The following is a 24,537-nucleotide window of genomic DNA, read 5'->3' as shown; positions in this document are numbered from 1 at the left end:
CCGTTACCCAGATAGTGGAAGTGCAAACGAGAAATTTCAAAAATTTTCTGGAATATCTGTAGAATTTGGGGAAAAAATAATAAAATGAAAAAAAAAATTAAATTTTTTTTTTTAACGTGGCTCTGAGAGTTTTGTGCGTTTGGTGGGCGTTAGAGTGGGCAAAGCAAAAAGTATTTTGGCAAATCTAAAGAAATTTACAAGATGTATAAAAAAGTGAAAAATATTACAACATTTTTCAAAAGTGTGGGAGTGACAGATTTGGGCGGTTTGTGGACGTGGCAAAAAGTTTTTTCTATAGAAATTTACAAGACTAATAAAAAAATGAAAAAATATCCAAACTTTTCCCAAAATTTTGGGTGTAGCAGTGTTGCGCGTGGCAAAAAGTTTTTCGTCAAATCGATAGAAAATTACAAGACTAATAAAAAAGTAAAAAAAAAAAATCCAACCATTTTTCAAAAATGTGGGCGTGACAGTCTTGGGCGGTTTGTGGGCGCTACAGTGGGCGTGGCAAAAAGTTTTTTGTCAAATCTGTAGAAATTTACAAAATATACATTTTATTTAAAAAATCATACAGACGGACGGACTGACATGGCCAGATCGACTCGGCTATAAATCCTGATGAAGGATATACATATTTGTTATGGTCGGAAGGGAATCTAGTATACCGTTTTACTACACGAGTAACGGGTATAAAAACTACATTAAGCGTAAAATCGAAACACATTGTTTATTTATTAATAATGTTTTGTAGGATATCCTTTTATTTTTATGACTTCATTAAGACGTCTAGGTATTGAAGAAACTAAAGTTTTGGGATTGGTCCATTTCCACCCACTCCTAACATAGGGCCGCCTTTAAATTTCATTTGCTGCCTATTTCCTTTCCCCCAAGTTTGGCTTCAATTTATTTCACAACTGTTCAATGGGGCTTATATCGGGACTCTGCGGAGGTGCTTTCACTACAGGAGGAATGTTGTACAACATCCATATGCGCGTATTTAATGCCGTGTGCTTTAGGTCATTATCCTGATGAAAGTAAAGTGACGACTCAAAGGGCTAGGCCCAAGAGCTTGCAATATAAATGTTTATATTAGGCACTTGAGGCGGGACACACTGGCTTAAATCAGCAGCGGAGCCAAGTGGAAAACGTCAGGGCGACAGTAGGCAGAAGTCTCGTTACTTCAAAGTAAAACAACCGGAATTCGTGCTGCTCATCTAGCTCGGCTTTCATCAACTGGAGCCTAACCCGACGGAATGGTTAATCCGTTTCGCTGGTGTCGCATGTCGCACGACTGCGTGTTGCAGATTAATGTGGTTTTGGTGGTGGTCGGACTGATCTTTCTGCTTGACGTGCTCAGCCACCTCTACCTGAAGGTGGTCATGTTCCCGGGCCTGCGTCTATACCCGGTCGCCTTGCGCCCCTGGCTCTTTTGGGTACGCGCTCTGACAATGGTTGCCTACATTCTGAACGCGGTTCTTGGGATTTGCATGGCCCAACATCCGACCGCCTTGAAGTTCGCGGGCTATGTGCTCATAGGCTGCGTGGTATTGCTGTACACAGTTAGCATCGGAGTGACTCGCTTCATGTATCGCGGAAGATTCGAGTTCTTTGTCGAGATGCTGGTGCTGCAGATGTGGGTGGGAAAGAGCCTAGGCAAGGTCGAAGTCGAGTTCGAGTGTTGCGGAATGACCGGCGTAGTGGACTACCAGACAGCCTCGAGCAACCGCACCTGGCCCATTGGCTCCTGCTGCGGGCAGCAGAACTGCACCGGATGCACTTCGAAACTCAGCAAATACCTGTGGACCATCGAGATGGATGTGGCGAGGGATAATATTACCGTATCCGTGCTCTTGTTCATGGCTATGATCGTCATGGTTTTACACTTCAAGGATGTGCAATCCCTCGACGACTTTGGCGATGCAGAGGAGACTTCAGAACTGGCCGCAGACGACTCGGACGCCAAGGAATAAGCCCCATTCCTATCTAGACTATATATGTTCCTGGTTCTGGCTCCTTTGGCTCATAAACTTTGATAAGGGCACATTAACATTTTTTCGATTTGAACATAATTTTTTTAATCTAATTCGGTGTTGGGGATTTAAGAAATTATGTGGATTACACGAAATTATTGTTCTTGGCGACATTGCTAAGCCAAATACCATTTAGATTTTTACGAAATCTTAAATGACACTAGGTTGTCTGACACTAGTCTGACACTAAATTGATCTGAAGCAATAAATCATGCTCGTGTAATCTGAAGTGCAGGCCGCTTGGCCTAAACCAATTTCCAGACTTCCACGGTACTGAACTCAACGAAAGAAGTGCTGGATGGATTTTGAGGCCTATCTTATTTTAACAATATTTACTAATTCGAAAATCATTTACTAATAGTTGAAAAACAAGAGATACTCAGATATTTTGAATGTTGTATCGATAGAAGTGGACAAAAACTATGATACAAAAGGTAGCACTTTACAAATTTGTTGTCATGACATGGCATATGAGTGGGCGTATTCAAAATATTTTTATGGAAATCTATAGAAAGTGTATCCGTGGCAGTTTTTGGCGACCTGCGGCATAAGCGAGGCCGTGGAAACTTGCACAGCGTAGGTATCACAATAAACACTTCCCTAATACAAATCTTTATTTGAAGCAAAACTAAAGAACCAATATAGAAGCCAGTGTAAGCGTAAGCATATGCTGGAAATATATTGTTTATGGGGGTCGCGATTTGGGGAAGAACGAGGGTTCAATAAAGGATACAAAAGTGTAGCACCTTAGTCCGTCTTAAATTTGTCAGCTATATTCATTTGCTTGGTAATGGTTATCACGGAGAAAGCAAATTTTGCCACCTAAAGGTGAGGTAGAAAATGAAATACAATTCGCAGGGCGTGTATTACTTTGCCACTTACACTTATGTTGCTGCTCATGGATATCTGAAAGATGCCGCCGGCAATGAAAACGATAGGCTGCTGCACATTTTGAAGAAAATACAGTAGTGTTGTCTTGTAGCGACGACTGGCATCCACCCAGTTGGACTGGAAAATGGCATGGGTCAGGGACTCGCAGTCCTCCATGATGAGGTTGCATGTGTAGCAGAAGGGAAACGTCTGCAGCAAAATGGTTATGACAAACATAAAAGATGCGATGCCCGTCCATATGTCTGAGAAGAAGAACACATTGATCAGCGTCAGGCCCAGCACCAAGCCGATCAGCAGAAACTGTGTGAAGATGGTGCCTGAGATTACTGGTTTAATGATAGCGCAGTATCTGGGGGATAAATAAAGGTAAGTTGTCGCAGCTGCAGCTACAAGTTCCCCATACCTTAGAATCAGCTTGTGGTCCATTACGCATTTGACCAGCTCTTCATAGCTCTCGGCCTCGCTGAAGGTCTCGTCGGAACGGAGGCGTCGGATGCGCTCCCTTAGCATGTCCAAGTGAGCACGAAGAATGAGTGTATAGATCAGCGGATAGGTGTCCGACAATTGATCCTGCAGCACGGCGCCTGACATCACCATGTACTCCAAGGTGGAGGCCACCCAGAGCTTGAGTGTGCCGTCATGCCAATCAATAATGGGATTGTACAGCTGCCAGGGCGGACGCCCACTTAGAACCGAGCTCAGGTAGGTGGAGCCGGCATAGCCGCAGTAAACGAAGGTGAAGATGAGAAAGGCGTGGTTGCTGCGGGCCACCACTCGGTGGATCTTTTCGCGCTCCTCCATGGCGGTGCAGCGCAGGTCCAGCTGGTCCAATATGTTCTTGGCCTTTATCAGGCGCCACAGCATGGAGTATGTGATTGCCACTTTCACCGAGGAGCCGTAGGCATTAATGCACACCTGGAGTGAAGTGAGAAATTCGCCCGGGGAGAAGGCCTTGATCTGCGTCATGTAGCTGCCAAGGAAGCCGAGCGGCAGATATGTGGTACACCACACGAACGTCATGAGCGTCCAGGTGAGGTACACATACCGGAGCACGCCCTGCTTGGGGGGCAGCCATCCAATGAACTTCATGGCGCGGTAAAGGTAGATGCAGCCATCGCGGGACCGCTTCTGCTCCGTGAGCGGAGCGGGACGTATCAGCTGAAAGACCATGTCGGCGTCAGTGTGCGCAGTATTCTGGTGGCAGGCTTATATAGGCCGGTGTCTTCCGAACTTGTGGCATTTTTATAGATGAAGTTTTCAATGAGTTCGAAAAGTTTTCGTTAAGTTTGTGGCCCTTGCTGTTGTTCAATTATTAACTTGAGAATTTCTCTGCTGCTGTTTAATTAACCAGTGAAAGCACTTGCCTAGAACAAACATTGTTTATACTATACAGTGTGTTGCCCGAATTCCGATTTGACGGAATTGAATTTGAATTTGAAACTGCATCGGTCGGGCTGCACTCGTTTTCACATGCTGGATTTCCAGCATGCATAAATTATGGAAAAGTTAGCGAAAATAGCAGACGGGTCCTTAATGGCAATTAAGACGTTCCCCATACGTAGTGTGCCGCGTGAGCCGCTCCGCTTTAACTTTGCCTGGGGCCAGTGTTTGCCTGCAATTGCAGCGCGGCAGGAGAAAAACAGCAGCTCGAGTTTGGAGCGAAGGTTTTCCCAGAAACTTTTAAAGGCCGTCCTGCGCGTGGGAGGAGTGCAAAATGGCCGCTAATCGCCCTCCTAACTACATTTATTAAATTCTCTCTTGTTAGCCTGTGAGCGTGAGGGCGAGTGTGTGCTGAAAGCTTAGCATAATCATCCTTAAAGAGTAAGCCCGCCCAGATGCCCAGATGCCCAGATGTTGTGTTGTGTAGCGACTCGGTGACATCCCCTTGCAGCTTTAATGAAAAATATGTTCGCCGAGTGTTATTAATATTGCTCAGGATGTCTGGCAGTTGACACATGTTTTGTTGTCGCTGTCGCTGTCGCTTTTGTTGAATGTACCTTCAGTGTCTGCCTCAACTTCAGTTTCAGCTTCAGCTTCAGCTTCTGCTTCTGGTTCAGCTTCGGCGATAGCTACAGCACAGCTACCAACTTCCCTTGTCCTGCCACGTGTAAGCTGACATTTTTTCATTACTACACATTTCAATAGCAGGGACACCCGTAGCCGCATCAGCCGGCTACGAGGAACTCTGCCGAGCAGCTGTTGCTACTTCCCCTATCGTGTGTGAGCACGGTGTCCAAGGAACACCGGCAAGGCCATGGATAACCTTTTGTTTGCTCCTGCCGAGCCTGCACACTTGAATACGTTTGCTCCCCGGGTCCGTCAGTGTCATTTGTGCTTTGGCCCGGCTATTTGGCAAGCTTCCATTTGCTCAGTCCTGGCGAGGTGAACCTGCACATCCCACGCCCGGTAAGAAGGGCTTATGTGTTGACACATCGCAGCATTTGAATAGAACTCAGCCTGTTTTTCAGAACTCGCCAACGGGGGGCGTGGCAGAATTGATGTTGTCTCTGGCCAAATCAGTTATCCTTTAATTGCAGCGCTTTGCAGAGCCCAAAGTAGACACAGGAGACGGTACCACCGATGCAAGTGCTCGGGCCTCAAGTGGTCGACTAATTGAAGGCGGCGTGTGTCTTTTGGATCGTTTTGGAGCATGCTTTACGGGAGCTCGCTTGATATCCACGCCATCATTTATTATCGCTTGACGTATTTATTTTAATTAACGGAAATTAATGCCATGCTGCGCAGCTGTGCGAATATGTTTGCAGTAGCTTACACACATTTTCGGAGCGACCTATCGAAGTGAGCTACCACGCCCACTTTACCCACACACACGCAGCCACATGAATGCACACGACCCAGCTTTTGAGCAGGATGTCAGCCTCCTCCATGGCAAACTCGCAAAACACACTGCCTGCAAAGCTCCGAGTACGATAACCAAGTGTCAATCTGTTTTTGATTTGTTGCAAATTAGTGGAGCCTTTGCTGAGACCTCAAAATTATTAAACAGCCCGGAGGGGTGCAGTCAGAAATCCTGACAGCCGAAGTTGCCATGACTCGAGCTAAGCAACCAATTATTGATTTACCTTTTCTTGAATAATCTTTTGTTAAATTATTTATCATCATTGCAGGAGCTTGTTTTCAACTAATTAGTCAGATTGCTAAAATAGATGTTGGTTCTACGCACGCAAATGTTAGTGAGCTTAAGATGTACATATTTCATCAGCGTGTCTAACACAATATGCATAATGCCATTTGCGCTGCTCCTCCAAGCCATAAAAACGCAGTTTGACGACTTACCTCTTCCGGTGCCAATCCCGTTATGGACTTTAAATTATGGTCAAAAGAACTACTATGAGAACAGGCAACAAAAGCAGCACAGAACCTGGCGCACACATAGACAAACATGTAAAAATACATGACGGTGAGTGCATACCAGGGTCGTAAATGCCATTACTATTTTGTAAACATTGCGACAGAGTGAGTGGCCAAAATTGTTAACTTACAAGGTCGTGAAAATACATAAAAAATGGGAAACATTCGCGTACAAAAAACAATGGCTGCAACCAACACAGACAACCAACAAGCAGACAAGCGACAGAGCAACGAGCAAACGTACACAGCAGGGCAAATAAACAAGCTAGACATTCTGTTGCAGCAACATACAAACTTTTAATTAATTTCTGTCTGTGTGACCCGTGAGTATGCCGCACATACATCTAACTGATTGCTATGATACTGCTACGAGGGGCAGTGTTTTGTTTACCCACGTGATTGTGCGAATGTGCGGCGGTGGTCCTTTTGGGCACACCCGCACACAAATAAGAGCAACAAGAGCATTTAGCGTCACTTTGGTGGCAAAAATGGCTTGACCCAAATGTAATCAGGTAATTTGTTTCATGCAGTAAATATTTACACGGCTGCCACGCATATTTGAACTTAATAATTATTCGCGGTGTGATTGTCCCCACATACACACATTCACATACTTGTAGACTGGGCAAACAAGGACGGATTGGAACACAAAGCTCTGCGGTGGGAGGCAATGATTTCCCTGGAAAGCCGTCTAGCTCCATACTCCTTAAATATTGCATGCTCAGTCAGCCTAGACATTAACTTGGCCCAGACACGAGTCCCACTTGGTCTGCCTGACAGCCAACTTCGACTGCCTGACATACTCGTACAGCAAGTGAAAGTAGTGCAAAAGAGCAACAAACGAAATTGATTTAATAGCCCAACATTACGAGGCAAATGTATACATGCTGTCCCACGTTTCCATATGTGTTTGGGGGTGTAACACCAACTTCCAAGCGATTTCATTGATCAACGGTTGCCATGGTTCTGCCGGTTGTGTCAATGAGCTGTAGTTGTTTGGCTTGGATAATTGGAAATTCAGGGAATCAAATTAATTTCTGAATGCTCGTGCCAATCAACCACTGTGCTTAATGTTCACTTATGAGTCAGCTTCATACCAGTATCGATCAGAGGTAAAGTGAATAATGGAAACATAAGCGGCTAAGGTGCTCCTGAGGCATTCGGTGTGATGCCTGCCGATCACACTCTAATCTTTCCACTTACCATACTTCCCTAAGGTAATGCTTGGAATACCAGAAAGTAGTAGGGACTTCGTCATAATGATAGATCGTTTTCAATTTGCCTACAAGCCTATAGGGCTTGATCCATTGATGGAAGGCCGTAGTCCTTTCTCTATAGCCGACATTTTGGAAACAATAAATTTTTATAGCCGTTACTCACAGAGAAATGGATTGGAATAGATCAGATATAGGTATCATAACCTATATCTATTTATTCTTCATTTGTGGCTAAGAGACAGATCATGGCCAATGACGTGTAATCAAGTAACTCTACGTGTACAATTAGGCGGGTTATAAACATCTAAAAGTTTAAATATGTGTAGCCATCTCCAAATAGAAATAAAAGGGTAGAATAGCTCAAGCCCTCTTCAAATATGGCATTCCCATAAATACAACTATTTACTCCAGTGAACTACAACTGAGATGAGATATTAGTTTCCAAAACGGTACTGCTATTGGATGATCATAATATCACCATCTATATCCAGGCAGTTCTAATTTTTACTCGGAAGTGTATTTAGTAACATTGGAAAGAATGCTTAAAATAATGAAATTAAGCTCCGTTTTCGATACCTATGTATATGTGTGCATAAAATTGTAAATTACGTCACTTTTTAAGTAGTGTTGTCAACTTTTTGCGAGTATTTTCAAATTAAAAGTTGCCGAAGTTAAATAATACAACGTAGCTGAAGGTACCAAACGAATTTCACATTAAATATAATTGTTTTCCGTACAAAAGCAATACCAAATTGATTTATGTCTTATATGCAAGAACACGATCAAAATCGGTAGCATAGAATTAGACCCACTTTGCACTATTTTGAACTTAAAATAGGTTTAAAAATAAGTATGTAAAAAAAGTTTATTTTGTGAGCGGCCCCAAATACGCAAGTCTTCTCGATTCTGTAAACCTTTCGAAAGCGAGTCATTTATTTGGTGGATATTGGATATAAAAGTAGGATGTAATCATCTGGAAGCTAATTTTCTAAGTACCAGGTATCTAATAGTCGCGTCTCTCGACTACAGCGCTTCTCTTTGTTACTCGTTTTTTTGGCCGCCAAAAAGCAGGCTTTGTGTTTCATGCGAAATGAAACTGAAAGGAAAAACTGCATTCGGTGACAACAAAACATGACTTTGCAAGTGTCGACAGACGGTTGATGGGGCAAAGTTGAGCGGGGTCAAAGTGAATGAATCTAGCATATTGATCATTGACTGGATTACCGGCGAACATGCAAGCCAATAGCGAATACAGGGCCAAATGGCGGCTGTGGTTGTGTAGTGCGTTGTTGCTTGAGTTACTTTAGTGAGCGGCGTCAATAATTCAATTTCTGTGCATTTAAATCCCGAGCGAGTCCGCTCCTAATTAAGGATACTAGGACTCGAACGGTGCAGCTTATACAATTTGCGATCTCAGTCAATTCCCAATACTTTTCAATCGCCACAGCTTCCTTTGTGTGGCCAGGACGCGCGTCCGGCCAACTGGCGCTCTTCCGCTCTTCCGCCCTCCCGGGAGCTCCCGTCCGCCGCGTTCCAAGTGGCTCATGCAAAAGCAATTTCCTGAACTTTTACCCGACCGCTGATGCGGACACACAGACACACAGACACACACGCAACCTCTTGCAGATTAAGACGGCGACCCCACTCGAAACGCATTGGCCGACTCGCAGATGCCACAGCACTTGCAAACCAATACGAATGCGATTGCGATTATGCCCCTGCAACAGTGAGTGTGCGTGAGCTGGCGCTCTCGCCCGCACACAGTCACTCCAGCGTGGAAATGGCGCGCTGTAAGTAAGAAATCATTAAGGTTGGTCGGCTCACTAATGGAATACGACAAGCGGCATGTGGGAACACACTCCTGCACTTGTCCTGCATCCTGGTGGCTACCGATAGCTGTCGTCGTAGTTGTCAGTTGGCCGGGGGACTTATTCCACGTTCGGATCTGGTCACCGCAAAAGTTTAGTTGCAAGTTGCGGCAACGCTTGCGGCTCCGCTTGCGGCGGTCCTCCGTCCTCCGTCCGTCGGGCGTGCGTGCCTTCTGACTGCCAGTTGCATTAGGATATCAATTTGCGGGACACTGATTCGCCAGTTGTACTTGCGAAGTGTGGGCGCCATAAGAGGTCCGGCTGTTGGGGCCTCCAGCAGCCAAACGCTCCGGCACGTGACTTTGGCAAAGTGAGTTCCGTTCGCAAATGTGACACAATTTGGTCATCTTGGGACCAGGCAATTCAGAGTTCCCGCGAAGACCCCTAAGAGAGGGCGCGCGCGAGAGCAAGAGCGAGAGCGCGGAGGGGACTCTCTTAGGCTGCCAGCGCCCTGGAAGCCATGGAAGTCAGGTGTAGCGGTTAATGTCGCTGACCTGAAAGCTTGACGAAGCTTCCGCTCAGCTTTCGCTCATCTGAGCGAGGCGCAGCCGCAGACGCTCCCTTCCAGTGGCGAGCGGCTTCCGAAGGCGCACTGAGTCCTGGTCGTCCTGTCAGTTCACTTCGTTTGCTCGTCGAAAGCTGTGCACGCTGCGGAAGCGACGGCATTAGCATCGCTCGTTGCCCATTAGCAACAACAACACAACGACCATTGACATACCATTCAACACAGCAACAACAATTGGATTTGAAGTTGGGGGATTCCGGCGGCAAAAGTGCGTTTGAAATTACCAAAGTTGCCCCAATTAAAGGGTGCAGCGCGACTGCCAAGTTCAAGTTGGGTGTTTTGCCGTGGCTCCCACGGACGTGTTATCCTTGCGAACGCCTTGGTGCTCGCGAAAACTGGTGCGTGGCGGGCGTTAAATTCGCCAGTGACTCCGCGTCAAGTCAACTGTTTCTGAGAACCACTGCGAGTGCGAAGACTGCTTGCAGTCAACGGTGGCTAAAAGTAAAAGCGGAAACGTAAGCCAACCCGAAACGCCCGAGCGCAAGAGCTATTGAGAATCCGGGAATTCGAGAACAGGAATCGGTAGTGACAACTGTGAAATGTGCGACTGCATTGTCGTTTTGCCACCACTTTGACCCAAATCGCATTGCATTCGAGTTGTGCCGGAGTGCGGGTTCTGCGGACGCATGCCTGATGGCTTAGTCCGAGCCGTGCATGATCGATAAGCCCCAATCGAAGCTCGCGAGTGCCCGACAGCTAGACACAAGAATAGCAGATCCACAAGCGACTGGAATCCGCATCCGCATCCGAATCCGCTCCAGCATCCGTTCCGGGCTCAGCCGCACTTGGAAAGTGATTCACAGTTGGCCGTTTCTCGCTAGTGAGTATGACATGTGGTTGACGTGGGGCTTGTGACTTTCTGCCTTGCGCCGCTTCCTCTCACCTTGCTCCTGTCCCGATTTAGCTTATTTACGTGGGACTTGGAAGTTTGGCTCTGGTTTATAGCCTGCGGCAAGAACAAGCTCGGCTGCTGTCAAACATGTAACACGAACGTGTCTTGAAAACACATCACCTACTCATTAGGGGAGGTAAATGCCTAACTGCGCTGGTTATTAACCAAGAAAAGTTTAAATGAAATTGGGGTTCGGAAGAGCAGATTTGCAATTGGCCACACCTAGGATTCTGATTAAATAGGACTATATAGGACTATATAGGACTATATTTCAGCGACTCAAATAACTAATCTGAGAGTGAGAGTTCGCTAAGAAAGCTACGCTTAAAACATATTGTCCAGAACACAACTATTTTAATTTTGTTTATGTTAAAAAGTTAGGAAGCCCGTTGACTTAGGGATTTATAATTGTCGTTTGATTCACATCAAAACACTTGTAACACAGTTTTATGCAGACTCCTGTTCCAAGAGCAGAAGTCATGTGTCGCAGACAAACTAATTGGTTGGCAAAGGCTCTCGCAACTATATTTTCAGCCGCCCCAAGGTCGATAGGATTACGATACAGCCGGACTGTATTTGTGAGGCAGTAGCTCATGCAAATGGGAGATCGGGAATCCGACGGCTTTCTGGCGAAATAACAAAATGAAAGCGCCAGCTAAATATTTGCTAACGAAGCCCTTGGAGACGAGCGCTAATGGCGAATCTTGTTTTTGTGTACGGGACGGAGCCCCCAGCGATAAGACGCGTGGGCTTGTTTTCGTTGGGGGCGTGCGATTAAGTCTGCTTGGGCCGGGGCGTTGGGGAGCGGCCGCGCAGAAAGCAATTAAATGTATTTCCGCTTCGATGTCAAAATTAATGCGCGTTTCATATTTAAAAGCGTGAATGCACGTACACACGAGCAGAGAAGCGGTGAAGCGGGGAAGCAGAGAAGCGGGGAAGCAGGGAAGCAGAGAAAGGTCACCAGGGCGGCAGGATGTGTGCGCGCGGAAGTCCTATATCAATTCTGGACTGTCACCGGACAAGTGGGTCGATTGGAGCAAGAGCATTTTATCACCTCGGGGACTCGCATGCATGTCCGTAGCCGGGCAACTGTGGGCAAGTGGGGCACGCCCCGTTCCTGGACTGCCTACCCTGCCCCACCGTTGTGGCCGGAACCAACGGGGCGGCCCAGTTTTATGACTTGTAGTTCGACACCTCGTGTGCTGGCTAATGAGCGTGGCCGACTTGCGTAATGTGTGTTTATCATCCGCCCGAGGACGCCCCACTTTTTTGGTCATGGAACCGCAAATATGTATTTAAATTGAGTCTCTGCTAAAAAGCAATTTGTTTCGATTTGATTTTGTGCGCACAGCTCATGAAAACGCCTGCCAGTGTGTATCCTGCATATTCGGCATGCTTTTTGCTCAGCTGCGAGCTCAGTTCTCAACTATAAGCGCCAAGTCAGATCAAAAACAAGCAATATTTAAATAACGAATTACAAGCAAGTCGGCTGATGCTGATGCTGATGCTGATGCCGATGCTGCTGCCACAGCAAAAACAGAAACGGGCACAAGGGTGATAGGGCATGTGAGCTCCCATTTAGTTATGAGGCCGCTTCTTGGCCAAATGCCTGAACGCGTCACTGGATCAGTGCGTAGACTGGCTGGCAGCCTGCTGATGCTTCCCAACGTTCTTGCTTCATTTCACTTCATTGTGTCTCCGTCTCCGTCTCGAGTGAGAGTCTTTGTTTTTATTCTGGTTTTTAAATCATGTCATTCCCAGGACCCCGTTTAGTGCACGATGATGTCATGCTGGTACACGTCTGCGGGGTTTTCCAACTGATATTCTCCTATGAGTTTTAGGTGCTTTAAATTGCCACTCTCCAAGCGAAAGGTTAAGGATAATTCGAGACGCTGCTGGCCCGGCGATTACCATTCAAAAGCCCGGGAACGCAGCTATACAATCAGGTCGCTGCCAACTTTTAATTTTCATTTATTTTGTGACTCTTGGTCCGAACTGACCGGCTTATGTATCTGCCATTGTGTTCAACCCGCATTGTGCCACCCTTTGCAGATAAGCGAGTATATCGGCTGGCATCTTTTAGTGTTTTCCGTTTGATTGCAACTTGCAATCCGAGTTTTTGGCAAAGTCCATGGGGCTCCGAATGCAAAAGCCTGACAAAGGGCAGCGAAGTGAGTCGATACTATAAGGGGCACAAATGGACCAGGCTTGGGGAAAGTAAAGTCAATCGAATAGTGGCTAAATTGTTAAAAAGCCATAAAGGGTTTTATGTCTGAAAATTGGATTTACTCCCAATACAAACATTAACAATGGGCTGGAAGTCGTCGAGCAGCCAATTCAAATTACAACTCCTTCCTGGAGCTTTACAAACGGATCCCTTAATGAGGACTTTGCATAATCAAGCCAAAGACGTTGGTGGGCCGGACCACGCGAATCGATGACAGGAGCATTACACGAGCAGTTTGACTGGCAACCAGTCCAGGTATAAGGCGAGTGCTCAGCTGAGTTCTGAAATATTCAGGAAATTGGCTAATTATCGAAAAAGCTTCGAATCCATGTCCCCTGTCCTGGGACTTGGGCCTCTGCGTCATGTGGGCCGTTCGAACTACAAACATTCTATTAGCACTGAATGAATTATTAATAACTGTGTCAGCCGCCTGCTAATGAGATGTTGTGTGGGCCACTGTTTGGTGTGTCATGGTGTGTGCAACTCGCCCACATGTAATGGCAAGGACAACTCAACTGGACACTTCAATTTTTGGCAGTGTTTGCTTAGGTCTAAGCCGAAAATCATCAGTTGAAATGCGCAAATATCTCTAAGGTTTTTATTAGCTGAGCGGCAAGTAATTGCCCACAATTAGGCCCTAATAGAACGACCATAGAGAGGCGCTACATACACTGTGCAAAGAGAGCTAATCAGGACCTTGCTAGGATACATTTCCCGTGTATCCCTGGGGGACGAAGCTGAGCGTGAATACGTTTCGGTGGCTCGTTAAGTAAGAATTACTCTGTGTGCTTGGCATGTGGAAAAGGGCTCTTTTGTTTTTTTTGGGAGCACTTCCTGCTGTCTGTTTTCGCATTACTTAGTGTTTTTATTGAAGCAATTCTGTCAGGGCAGAAGACAACAGTCTGACACTGAAAAGTTGTTACTTTCCCCAGACATTCGGCTCAGGTCTATCTCCGCATTTATTCAGGCTTCCCCCTAAATTTCCTGCTCGATATCTCCTCTCCACCCCCGTCCAGACAAATGTTATTACAATTATACATTGCATTGTTTTTATTTATTCTTCCATCATCTCCAATTATTTTCTGCGTTGTCTTCTTTCACTTTCCTGGGCTCTTAGGTTTAGGGCTGTCCTTCCCGACACAAGGATTCCGAGCGAAATAAGCGCAAAGTTGGGAATTCGCTTATGATTCCAGCTTCTGAGCGACAAGAGCTAGTTATAGCTACGAAAATAGAATTTTACGTAAACATTTTATGGGAACAGGAAAGCTCTTAATTTGACAACAGCTAAAAACTTTTGTTTAAATGTTATATATGGTGTTCTATATTCCTTTGGATTGCATTGGTGTGAAAACTGTGCTGAAAACTGTATTTTATATCACCGTGGACAATTTCACCTAAGAAATTGTAGTTATTTTTTAGAATAGCGGAATATTTTGCGATATATGTCGTTGAAAAGGCATTTCCATTCTTTAATTTACAAGTATTTTGCCTAAATATGATACATTCACGCAAAATAATTTTGTACTCGATTTATACTCGACTATACTATAGATTCAAAGGGAAGTAGCCCTGTGGCTATCTGCTATATGTGATTGATGATCGTTTTCGTTACTTAAATGTATATAAATTAAGCTAAGTAAGTAAGCTTTGTTTTCCTTTTAGTAGCAGTTCTTCAAAATGTCAGACAACCGATGTTGCTTAGCGTAGGCTAAAACAAAGGTTTCCTACGAAATATACGCTTTCATTGCTTTCATAAACGTTGTTTTGAATATCTTTTTAAAGGTGTATTGGATTATTATGATTAACGCCCTTCGGCGCGTATTTCGAGCTAGAATATAAAAACTTTAAGCAGTTCGGGATTCATGGGTATGAGAGATATGAGAATGCAGTTTCAATGAGCAAGCTAGAGTAACCAAACTTTATATTCCAAATAAAAGAGCACGCTATAGTCGAGTTTCTCGGCTACCAGATACCCGTTACCCACTAATAGGAGGATGAACGAGAAACAGGTATCTCATAGTCAGGGAAGTCGACTATAGCACTTTCTCTTGATTTATGTACGTTATTATTGATTTTTCCCACTTTCTAGCTAAATGCAAAAAAAATTTTACAATTTCTCGTTCGCAGTTCCACTAGCTCAGAAACGGGTATCTGATAGTCGGAGAATTATTGTTTATTATTATCTTGTTTCAATTAATTTTCCGACAGATCCTACTTAAACCCGAAATTATATATTGTCAAGAGATATTGTGGGCGTGACAACGCTTTGAAACAAACCTGCACAGCGCTGGCGTCCCTAGAATATGCAAGCTGTTAAGTGTCTCGACTATCTTATACCCGTTACTCACTTGATCAATTTTAAAAAATTTGGCTTCAGGTGACAGTGTACATTACTCCCATATGCATAAACATTAAATACGCATTCGAAGGCAAGTCGTTATGCCTTCCAAGCCAAGCCCTGTTAAATATTTATCAGCTTTTGGGCATATCTATAAGTAAGGCATGCAAAATGAATTCCAATTTGAAAACGACAAAATGGAGAATGTGGGCGTGGCATTCTTTTTCTGTTCGTTGGCGTTGGAGTGGGCGTGCCCAAGGATTGACAGCCACGTTCGCTGTAACGACTATATAAATGTAAAACACAATCCAAGTGCGCGCACTATAAGCACCGCCGTTCTTGAAGTCCTTTGTCATGTGCCTGGCGCTGTAACTCGTTAGAGGGTTCAAGGTCCTCGTGCCGTGCTAAGATCAAGTTGTGTCTCCCTGCGCACACAAATGCATGCAAATGCCAGCCATAATAAAAGCAATGCCCGGGCGAAGTGAGCACACGACATCAAGATTTAAAAATGTGTCCCAGCGTCTAAACAAAAGGGGCTCTTGGAAGAGGCGCGAATGAAATGTGTCCCTGGCCGGGAGTGTGTAACTAGGAGAAGGACGAAGCACGGGAGTTGTCTCCAAGTCCCGTTCATTCAACAATTTAGCAGCGAAAGTGCTCTCAAGTGAAGTTACGGAAATAAACAGTTTCTGGGTCTCGCCGACTGCGAGGAAGAACAGCGGAGGGGCAAGGAAGCAGTTAAAGCGTGTTATGTGATAAGCCTCCGATGCTCCGATACGGTGCGTTCGAAAGTTCCGCTGCGCCCCATCAAATGTGGCCATCATGTCGTTTGCCATGCTGCAGGATGTAGAGCGAGCTTATTACCATAAAAGCATTGCCTTCCACGCATCTGAGGATGTGGCCCTTTGCCAATGGAAAAGACAACTTATAGATGTGTTCAATTTCAGTAATAGCTCTTTGGGGCCTTCGGTCGGGGCCGGCAGACACTGCTCTGCCCAAAGTTTTAACTGCTGCCCGTTAGATCTTGGGGAGCAGTGTGATGGCCAGCCTGCCCACCGATTATATCGCCAGGAGCCGACGCAGAGCTCCCTTAGCTGGCACTCCACGGACTTGGGAAATATGGCATCTGCCGGGCCGCAGGGGAGTGTGCCTTCAAGCCAGCGTCACAAAAGGAAATTCCAGTCAATACATGCTGAGTACCCTGAGGAGCTGGTGGCATGAATGAAACACTGAAGTGCTGAGATGCGGATCCATCAGTATCAACGCATGCAAGCTCCGTTGGCAGCTCCCGGCTCCCGAGAAATTTCTCATGCAACATCGAGCAACTTTTCGGCCGCAGAAGTTGGCCAGTAAGACAAGAGCCAGCAGAAGGATGTTTTGGCGTGAGTATGCTGCCATATGAAACTCTGGCGGATCCCCAACTTCTGCGTTGCCGGCTGCTCAAACAAAGGTCTTCCGCCCTGACCGCAAAATTCAATTTGTGTGCTGCGCAATCTTAAGTTTGTGCAACACGTTTGGCGTTTTGCGTTTGTGCGTTTTTGTGTGTCCCCGATTCGGATCCCAGGGTCCGCTTTATTTACAGCTCGTATCGCTGCAATCGTTTTTTATCTGCCTCGTTTGTCCGGGCAGTCGGCCAATATGGGCTGACTGCGGACACTCGCTTGCGGCTTGGTCATCCTTATCCGTTATCCTTTGTGCTGCGCTTTATCAAATCGTGCGATTGGCCATTCAGCGCCTGGCTTTATGAACTGGAACAGGGTTTGGATTTGGGTCCGAAAAGAATACCGATTCCACTCCCCCTTCCACGCCCGCCCAATCCCACGCCTGCACCGCAATTATGTTTTGTGGCTTGCGGCGTGCGCACCGGAAATTAATTTCGTGCTTTATTGCAACTAATTCGATTATGAGCCCGCTCGGCCTCCAGCCCCCAACACCCAACACCCACCCCCAACACCCAAATACTAGACCCCCGGAAGGGGCAACCCCCCGCTGCGCCTAACATCCACACAAACAAGGCCCGCGTGCTGTGGCAGTGTTGATTTGCATGGATGTTTATGCATAATTTATGGCGCTGCAATTGCTGGTTGTGTTCGCAAACATGCGTCGAGCCAGCAGAGACTATTTGTTTTTAAATATTGCGCACTAATTTAATTTATTGCTTTATTATTCCTTGCGCTGCGAAAGCCTGTGAGCTCCTGAGCCCACTTGTGCGATGCGGCATACGAAATGCCGATTGAAATTGAAATCAATTAGAGCAAAAATTACGTCACTCGCTTAATTGGCGGTCTTTGAGGATACACACGCAAATAGATACATGCGCATCTGGTATCTCCGATTAAGTGAAGCAAAAGCGGCGAACGAGAATCAATTGCGTGTAGAATCGCATTCAAATCAAAACAGTCGCGCCATCGCCATCGCCATCGCCATCGCAACATCAACACACAGCCGAGAATACACGCTCTGGGAATTTTCCTGCGTCCTTTATTATTTCTATCGATTTTCGGCCGATGGCTTCATCAGCAAGCGGCGCTTGTCCCTTCAGTCCGTCCTTGGTCACTTGTTGGGCCAACACACAAAAGCACACACCGCTCGCCCCTTTTGGGCGTGCCTGCTGAGTGATGTGAAGTGCCTGCAGGCGCGTCCTCAGATCCTGCGCATATAATAGCCGGGCTTTGGGGCGTTATGGCATTCGCACGCTTCATTTGACATAAAGACCAAAAATAACCGCTGCCATCCCCTGGTCCAGCTCCGCTGCCGCCGGATCCTGCTGGTGGCTGGGTGCAGGCTCGGACGCAAATTGAGTCAACGCCCCTTATTTGCCTTGTATATTTTCGCCCGAGCAGCACATAATTAAGGAAAAGGCGGCAATGGTAAGACTTGAAACACAATTTGGCTTACACAAAGCTGGATTTCGCTGGCCGAAAGCACCAAAGCACTGTTACTGCGAGGCACTGCCTCCCCCAATCCATTCCAATGGCAAGCAGCGCTGCAGATTGATAGGTAAACAGGACAGGCCGCGCAATTAACATGAGTGGGGAAAATGGCATCGCGATGCACTTCCCATTGATTTTTAATTAGCATAAACAGGCAATAATTGCGGCAATGTGCAGAAATCATCGCCAATATGCAACGACATAATTATGTTGGGCTATCGGTTGCGCCGAACCTTTCCCGTTGACACGGAGCGCCACACACTCCTGAAACGTGAAAAATGTATTAAATTTGCCGTCAGTTGCTCATTTCAAATTGCCTTACGTGCCGAGGGAAGCAATAGCTTTCAGCAAATTAAATTGACTGCTCGACGAGCTGACAGGATGTTGAGTGGAGTGCTGTGGAGTGGCAGGCTCTTTCGGATTACGATCGGATGAAGATACTGTGAATTTAATTAATATTTGAAATATTCTTGCCGCATTTACTGATTGCAATGACACTGCGTTTTCGCCGTCCACTCGAATGTCGATGCGATGACCCTTGACCTGCTCAAAGGATACCTCTTATCACTTTTCCTGGCAGGCGGCTGCCCAGGAGTGTGGCCGAAAGTAATTCGTAAATTGGAAAAACACGCTTTCCGTAGACAAACGTCAATGAAGCCGCATAAATTGAAACGAAATTGAAATGACGTAAGCTAGCTCACAAAAAGCCCAAGTACAAGTACATCTTCCATATTTCTTGTCCTTGCTCGCTTTGTTCTGCGGTGGCCATGTGCGAAATGTATCTCGCCCAAGCGGCATGGAGTCCAGAATGGCGGGAGCTAACGAGGCACTGGGGCAGCTTGTGCGGAGAAAATCCGAAGATTAAATTAAATTGTACACGTCCCCATTTAAAACTAAACAGTCTGGGCCTGCCACAGCAGTTCCAGACCGGCAGCAGCTGGGTCTCGGCCTCGTTCGTCATAAGGATGTGTGCAAATCCCCTCAGCTTGGCCAAGGAGGGCTAGAGGAGGGCTGGCCCATCCAGCTGGCCGGCTGTGGCGCAATAAATCACAACATTTTCAGATGCTTACACAAATGCCTTTTTGATCCTTAATTTTCTGATCAAATACGTGACATTAAGTTTGCAAGGGCGGGGCTTAGGGATGCCAAGTAACAAATCGCAGGACGCTGGAAATTGAATGCGAGTGCGAGTGCGAGTAGTCGGGAATCCTTCCGGCTGAGCCATTGATATTTCCCAGCATCCCGAAATCAAATCAAGCGAGTCTAGTGGAGTGGCGTGGTGGGTTCTGCTGCAAAACAAAGCGGCGGCACTTCCAATCCCAGCAGATTGTTGGACTCAATAAGTATCTTTGTGTTTCGCATTGGATTGCACTGGAAATCTTTGCAGCATCACCAGCAGCAGCTACAAAAGCAACGGTTGTAAAACTCACTTTTATGACTGCCGGAAAGCGATAGTCGCCTTGCCATTGGAAGCCTGATCCCTGCCCCTGCCCCCTCCCCCATGTGTGTGTGCTTTATTCGCTTGCTTACTTTTCAATTTATTACGCAACATTAAGAGCTGCTTTACAGATACAAATGCGCGAAAGCCAGATACGTAGGATGCCATACCCGGCCACATGTGCTCGTGTAGCCCACGCGGGGGAATGTATTAAAGGGGAAATCGCATTGTATTGCCATTTGACAAAATGTCAATTGCAGCGACAATGTATTAAAAGCTACATTTGTTCTCCAGCACGCGCACAATGGAGCGATTTGCCAGCTGCCGAGCAGAGGCAGCAACAAGGATATCCAATGGTTCTGAACTGCAATTTGGGATGATGTTCTGCAGTTCGAATGAAATTGCTGACGATGGGGCTTGCAGGAACTGGGAAATCGCTTCACAGGCCGTTTGGATATTCCAAATTACTGGAATCTAGAAAATGTTCCTAGCATCTCGGCTTAAACCAACGTAAAGTTCATTCTTTCAAGCTTTTTAAACCTATTGCCACTATTTTCCATTTAAGTTTACACGACTAGGCTTCCATATTTATTGCTAAGGGGTGACGTTCAATACTGAAAGGCTAACTTATTATAATATTCTTAGGCTGCTGCACAAACATTACATTGTACACGTATTTGTGGGGCTTGTCGCTTCCAGTTCACAATTATTGAGCTTGTTGAGCATTCGCAGAAATTGTTAAGAACGCTGATGCCGCACGAAAAGAAAAAGGACTGCGAGGGAAAACACGGAAGGTACCGGTCTTTAGCTGCTACGCAGCTTGCCGCAAACATTTTATAATGGTGCCAACTTTTGCCAGGCACAACTTTTGCCATGTAAAGCCCACAGCTGCCACAGCCAGAAAGCCAAGTCACCCCTTTTGGCCGCTCCCCGCTTCCCTCCGCCGTTTGAGCAGGCGAATATGCAAATACTCACGAAATTATAATTATTATAACATTTGTAAATGTAGATGCCCACCGCCAGAAGCTGTCAGCGGCAGCGCTCTCCACGCTTTTCCGTGGGGCAAAATGCCAGGCGACGAGGTAAAGCCACCAAACCGAACCCGAGCCGGAACCCAGACCCAATGCCGTACCCTTCCAGTGACGTTAGGGGACTTTTTGGGACGTTCTGGGAGGGAAACCTTTTGGAAACTGCCAAATTTTCACTTTGACTTGCAGACACGACCGCGAGACAGTTGATGACGCCGTATTTCCATTCAGCATGACGGGTTTTATGGGCAGAAGACAATGGGCAAGAGGAAAACGTCTCATTTGGAAAAGCGATTAAATAAAATTCCGATTTGCAGGCAATTTGACTTAATTAGCTGGCTGCCGGGAGTTGTCAAACGGCGATTAATAAGTTTGCTCTTAATTACGTGACCAAAAGCCATCGTTTTTGCTCCAGGCAAGAACCAATCAACGTGAAAGTCCTCACAAAGACGACCCAACCGGCCACGTTAGAAGTGCCCCACCACTGCCCATTCCGGATAGCAACTCCGGGAGTTTTGAATGAATTGCGTTTGGCGACTGGCGATTGAGGGATGACAGTTGCCATAAGTGATTAGTCCGCGTTCTTTTCCAGCGCCGTGGCATCGCAATAATTTGTCTATTCAAACTTTTTCGCAGTCGCCTCGCATTCGCGTTCGCATTCGCGTTCGCATTTGCCTTTTCTTTGCACGTCATTTATTTTGTTAATGTTGGTAAATAAACAACCGCTTTGTGGGTGGCAGAAGCGACGGAGTTCTTACTTGGAAGCATTTAAGCGGCGACAAGTCAAAAGCTTCGCCAGAAGCAACGTCATCAATTTCAATTTCCACTCTACTCCACTCCACGACCCACCGCCAATTTTTCCCGATGTGGGGCCACGAAATATGGCAACAATTTATAAGTGATTCATCATTGTTTATTGGCTCCATCGATGCGCAAGCCAGAATTATGGCTGACAATTTCGGCAGGCCCATACCAGCACAAAAAATCTTCTGCTGCCAGCTTGGAGTTGTCTTTATTAGTGAGCTTTAGCAGCCACTCCCACGTCAGATCTTCGTTGGGAGAAGTCCACGGGGAGAAGTCCCCTCCCTCCCAAATCGTTCGAAAGCAGAACAAGGACCAAGGACCAAGGCGAGCTGGTCGCCTTGGGCGAAGGCTGAACTGGACAAACTGACACCTTGAAACCAGAAAACCAGAAAACCCGATAACCCGAAAACCCGAAACGTAGATGGAACCCGACTTTCGTAGGCCCCTCGTCCACTTGGTTGCATTCATGGGTGCTTAAAAGTTTTGGCCGCCAAATGCAAGTACAAAACCTAAACGAACAGGAAACATACCCGAGTATGCAAACTTTTGATTATCAAGTGTGTGTGCCAAATAAATTCCCTGCACAATATTAGGTGCAAATTGTTTTGGCGCAGTTTGGGGATGTCTTCAGACGGCTCCCCAGGTTCCATGTACCATGTACAGCTATGGCGAAGCTATGGCTGTGCATGGCGACGAGCCCAGGGAGCGACAACTGCTTTTGGCAGAGCGCTTTTCCATTAAAATTTTCATTAAATTGAAAGCAATTAGTGTGGGGCGGTAGGGTGCACAAGGCCCCGGGCTGCTGAGCTTCTAAGCTGTCGCAGCGATGCTGCTGTTTGTGTTTTGATTATTGTCAAAACACTGGGCAGCAGCTGCAACTCGCCACCCACAAACGAGGCCACGTCGGCTGGGCGTCCCATCTCACCCGCTTCTCTGGCCGGGCTTTTGGCTTTCGCAAGGCGCCAACTGCGTTGATGATGCCACAAAGTCCCACGACATCAAGATACGAGACGAGGCTGTTGGGAAGTGGATAGGCCCTCAAAATTAATTTGCCGCCCGCCTGCAGCGATAAATAAATCCGTACCTGGACTTTTGCCCTTGGATGCCCCAGCTGCGTGCGGCTTCGCCGCCATTTCCGGCTTTATTGCGTGCGCCATTTTGTCAATTGCTCTGAGCACTTCCGGCGAGCAGATCTGTGGGCTAGAAATTGATAACGCCCATCGCTGCACAATAACTTTTGATGGCCGAACTGTTGCGGGCACCGCACTAACCACCGCGCATTAGAAGGCCAGAAAAACTGATACTGGACTTCTGACAGCTGCGCTGCTTATTAAGCGGTTTCTGGCCGTCACATTTCCTCCATCAAAAAACCGACAGCGGGTAGTACCGGCTGTCCACACGGCTATGAAGTCGGTCCACACTCGGCTGCAAGTAGCGGTTCCAGGGTATGGCGGGTGCTATACAGCAGGGTAGAGCGGCAAACAATTTGATGCGATTTTTCGTAGGGCTACTACGAAATCGAACAGTAAAGAATTATTTAGTAGGGAACAGAGTGCCTGTTGTCATAAAAAATGTAAGCGGAATCCAGTTTAACGCAGTCATCTCCAGCTTTCTGACTCAGTGTGCTTCTTTCCAGCGGCTCTCACATAAATCAGATTTTAATTCTTAATTCCAGCGGAGGCTCCTCAAATAGGTGCACTCATCTTCGTGACTGTCCCTATCGATTCCGACTTGACCAGCCCTGACTTTTGGGCTTGGGCTGCTTGAGTTGAGTCTGCCCGAGTTTGACAGGTGAAATATTGGGCGGTTATCCTATGGGCGGGAGCGGATGGGCGCCTGAAACTTCGTAGAAATATCGCCAGGCCGAAATTAAATTCCAGTCCTGCTCCGCCATTCCATGTGCCACATGCAAAGTCCACAATTTTCAATAAAAATAGCCACAGGCACACGCAAGTGAACCCCGACGCGGGCCCACTCCCCAAGTTCCTGTTCCTGTTCCTGTTCCAGTTCCGGAATATCGAACTTTCGAGCGTCTTTTTGTGATTTGAAATTTTCTGGAAATGCGTTTCAACTGAGGTGGAAATAATTTCGATGCCGCATGTGTGAGGTTCGATTGAATCGGGGCAGGGCGAGCCGCAGGTATTTTGCTCGCCGCGCGTTCGAGTCTTAAAGGCACCTCTTAAAGGTGCAGATGGAGCTGTTGGTTATTGGCCCACTTTGCAGCGCCGGGAGTATGCAATCCTTCCAGCCTGCCAGCCTTCCGCTGGCAATGCCACGCATTCCTTTGATCAATTTGTGGGCTGGGAAGGAGCGGAGCTCCGACCGACGTCAATTATGTGCGTGTGCCAGGATTCCGGGCCGGAGGGCCTGGGGGCCTGAGTTCCTGCGGAGTGGGGTCTGGAATCCACTCCGTGCCGTATTTGGCCCGGCTTCACGGGCATGTCAACACAACAAACATTTCGCCACGCGCACGCACCTCGGCATTGTTCTACGCAACGGGCTTGCGGTGCGTTCAATTTTGCCCGGCGACCTTCCTTGCGACGCTTAGTTTTTGTCGCCACCCAAACTGGAAGCCATTTGCATATTTGACAGCACATTAATTAACAATAAATCGTGCGTTCAACGGCTGCGTTAGGACCTTTGTTGTGCCTGTTACCCACAATTGTCCTCACTACTCCCGTGCTCACGTGATTCGAGCCCGTTCCGCCCAACACCCAAAAGAGAGCCGCATCTATGGGAGATTGGCTGACGAGCTCGTGTGCTCAGTCTGGACAGCGGCTTTCCCGGCCAACAAGGCTGGGAACAAAGTAAATAAGGGTCAGTCCTTCCGGCTCCTTTTCTTCGGACCAGCCTTGGTAATCCTGGCGCGTTGCTAATGGCTCTCCACTGGCCGACATCGCCTGTTGCAGGCCCACTTCATTTATCAGCCAAGTATCC

General features: G+C 46.8%; 2 protein-coding genes and 1 long non-coding RNA gene across 3 annotated transcripts in view; 2 read left to right on the top strand and 1 right to left on the bottom strand.

Annotated features, from left to right (window-relative positions):
- The first annotated feature begins 755 nt into the window (after nucleotides 1–755).
- LOC6542653 lies at nucleotides 756–2,047 on the top strand. Its single transcript, XM_001970769.3, has one exon. The coding sequence runs from the start codon at nucleotides 1,254–1,256 to the stop codon at nucleotides 1,968–1,970; it is 717 nt and encodes a 238-aa protein (XP_001970805.1). The 5' UTR covers nucleotides 756–1,253; the 3' UTR covers nucleotides 1,971–2,047.
- A 12-nt stretch (nucleotides 2,048–2,059) lies between these two features.
- On the bottom strand, nucleotides 2,060–4,119 carry LOC6542668 (odorant receptor 42b). Its single transcript, XM_001970768.2, has 3 exons — nucleotides 3,325–4,119; nucleotides 2,913–3,270; nucleotides 2,060–2,852 (listed from the first exon to the last, which is right to left on the bottom strand). The coding sequence occupies exons 1-3, from the start codon at nucleotides 4,089–4,091 to the stop codon at nucleotides 2,778–2,780; spliced, it is 1,200 nt and encodes a 399-aa protein (XP_001970804.1). The 5' UTR covers nucleotides 4,092–4,119; the 3' UTR covers nucleotides 2,060–2,777.
- A 5,851-nt stretch (nucleotides 4,120–9,970) lies between these two features.
- Nucleotides 9,971–24,537, top strand: part of LOC113564102 — a 40,282-nt gene continuing 25,715 nt past the window's right edge. Inside the window, exon 1 of the long non-coding RNA XR_003407791.1 lies at nucleotides 9,971–10,763. This is a non-coding gene — a long non-coding RNA (uncharacterized LOC113564102). The remainder of the gene's footprint in view (nucleotides 10,764–24,537) is intronic.

The sequence above is a fragment of the Drosophila erecta genome, unplaced genomic scaffold (assembly GCF_003286155.1).
Source record: "Drosophila erecta strain 14021-0224.00,06,07 unplaced genomic scaffold, DereRS2 tig00000055-arrow-pilon, whole genome shotgun sequence".
Taxonomy (NCBI): domain Eukaryota; kingdom Metazoa; phylum Arthropoda; class Insecta; order Diptera; family Drosophilidae; genus Drosophila; species Drosophila erecta.
The sequence above is the reverse complement of the archived record's forward strand: the minus strand, read 5'-3'. Positions and strand labels throughout refer to the sequence as shown.

Excerpts from the sequence above, each read along its gene's own strand:
- LOC6542653 (XM_001970769.3), top strand. The coding sequence starts at position 1,254 with ATGGTTAATCCGTTTCGCTGGTGTCGCATGTCGCACGACTGCGTGTTG.
- LOC6542668 (XM_001970768.2), bottom strand. The coding sequence starts at position 4,091 with ATGGTCTTTCAGCTGATACGTCCCGCTCCGCTCACGGAGCAGAAGCGG. Across the intron at positions 3,271-3,324 it reads GACCACAAGCTGATTCTAAG|ATACTGCGCTATCATTAAAC; the intron begins GTATGGGGAACT and ends TTTATCCCCCAG. Across the intron at positions 2,853-2,912 it reads CCATGAGCAGCAACATAAGT|GTGGCAAAATTTGCTTTCTC; the intron begins GTAAGTGGCAAA and ends CCTCACCTTTAG.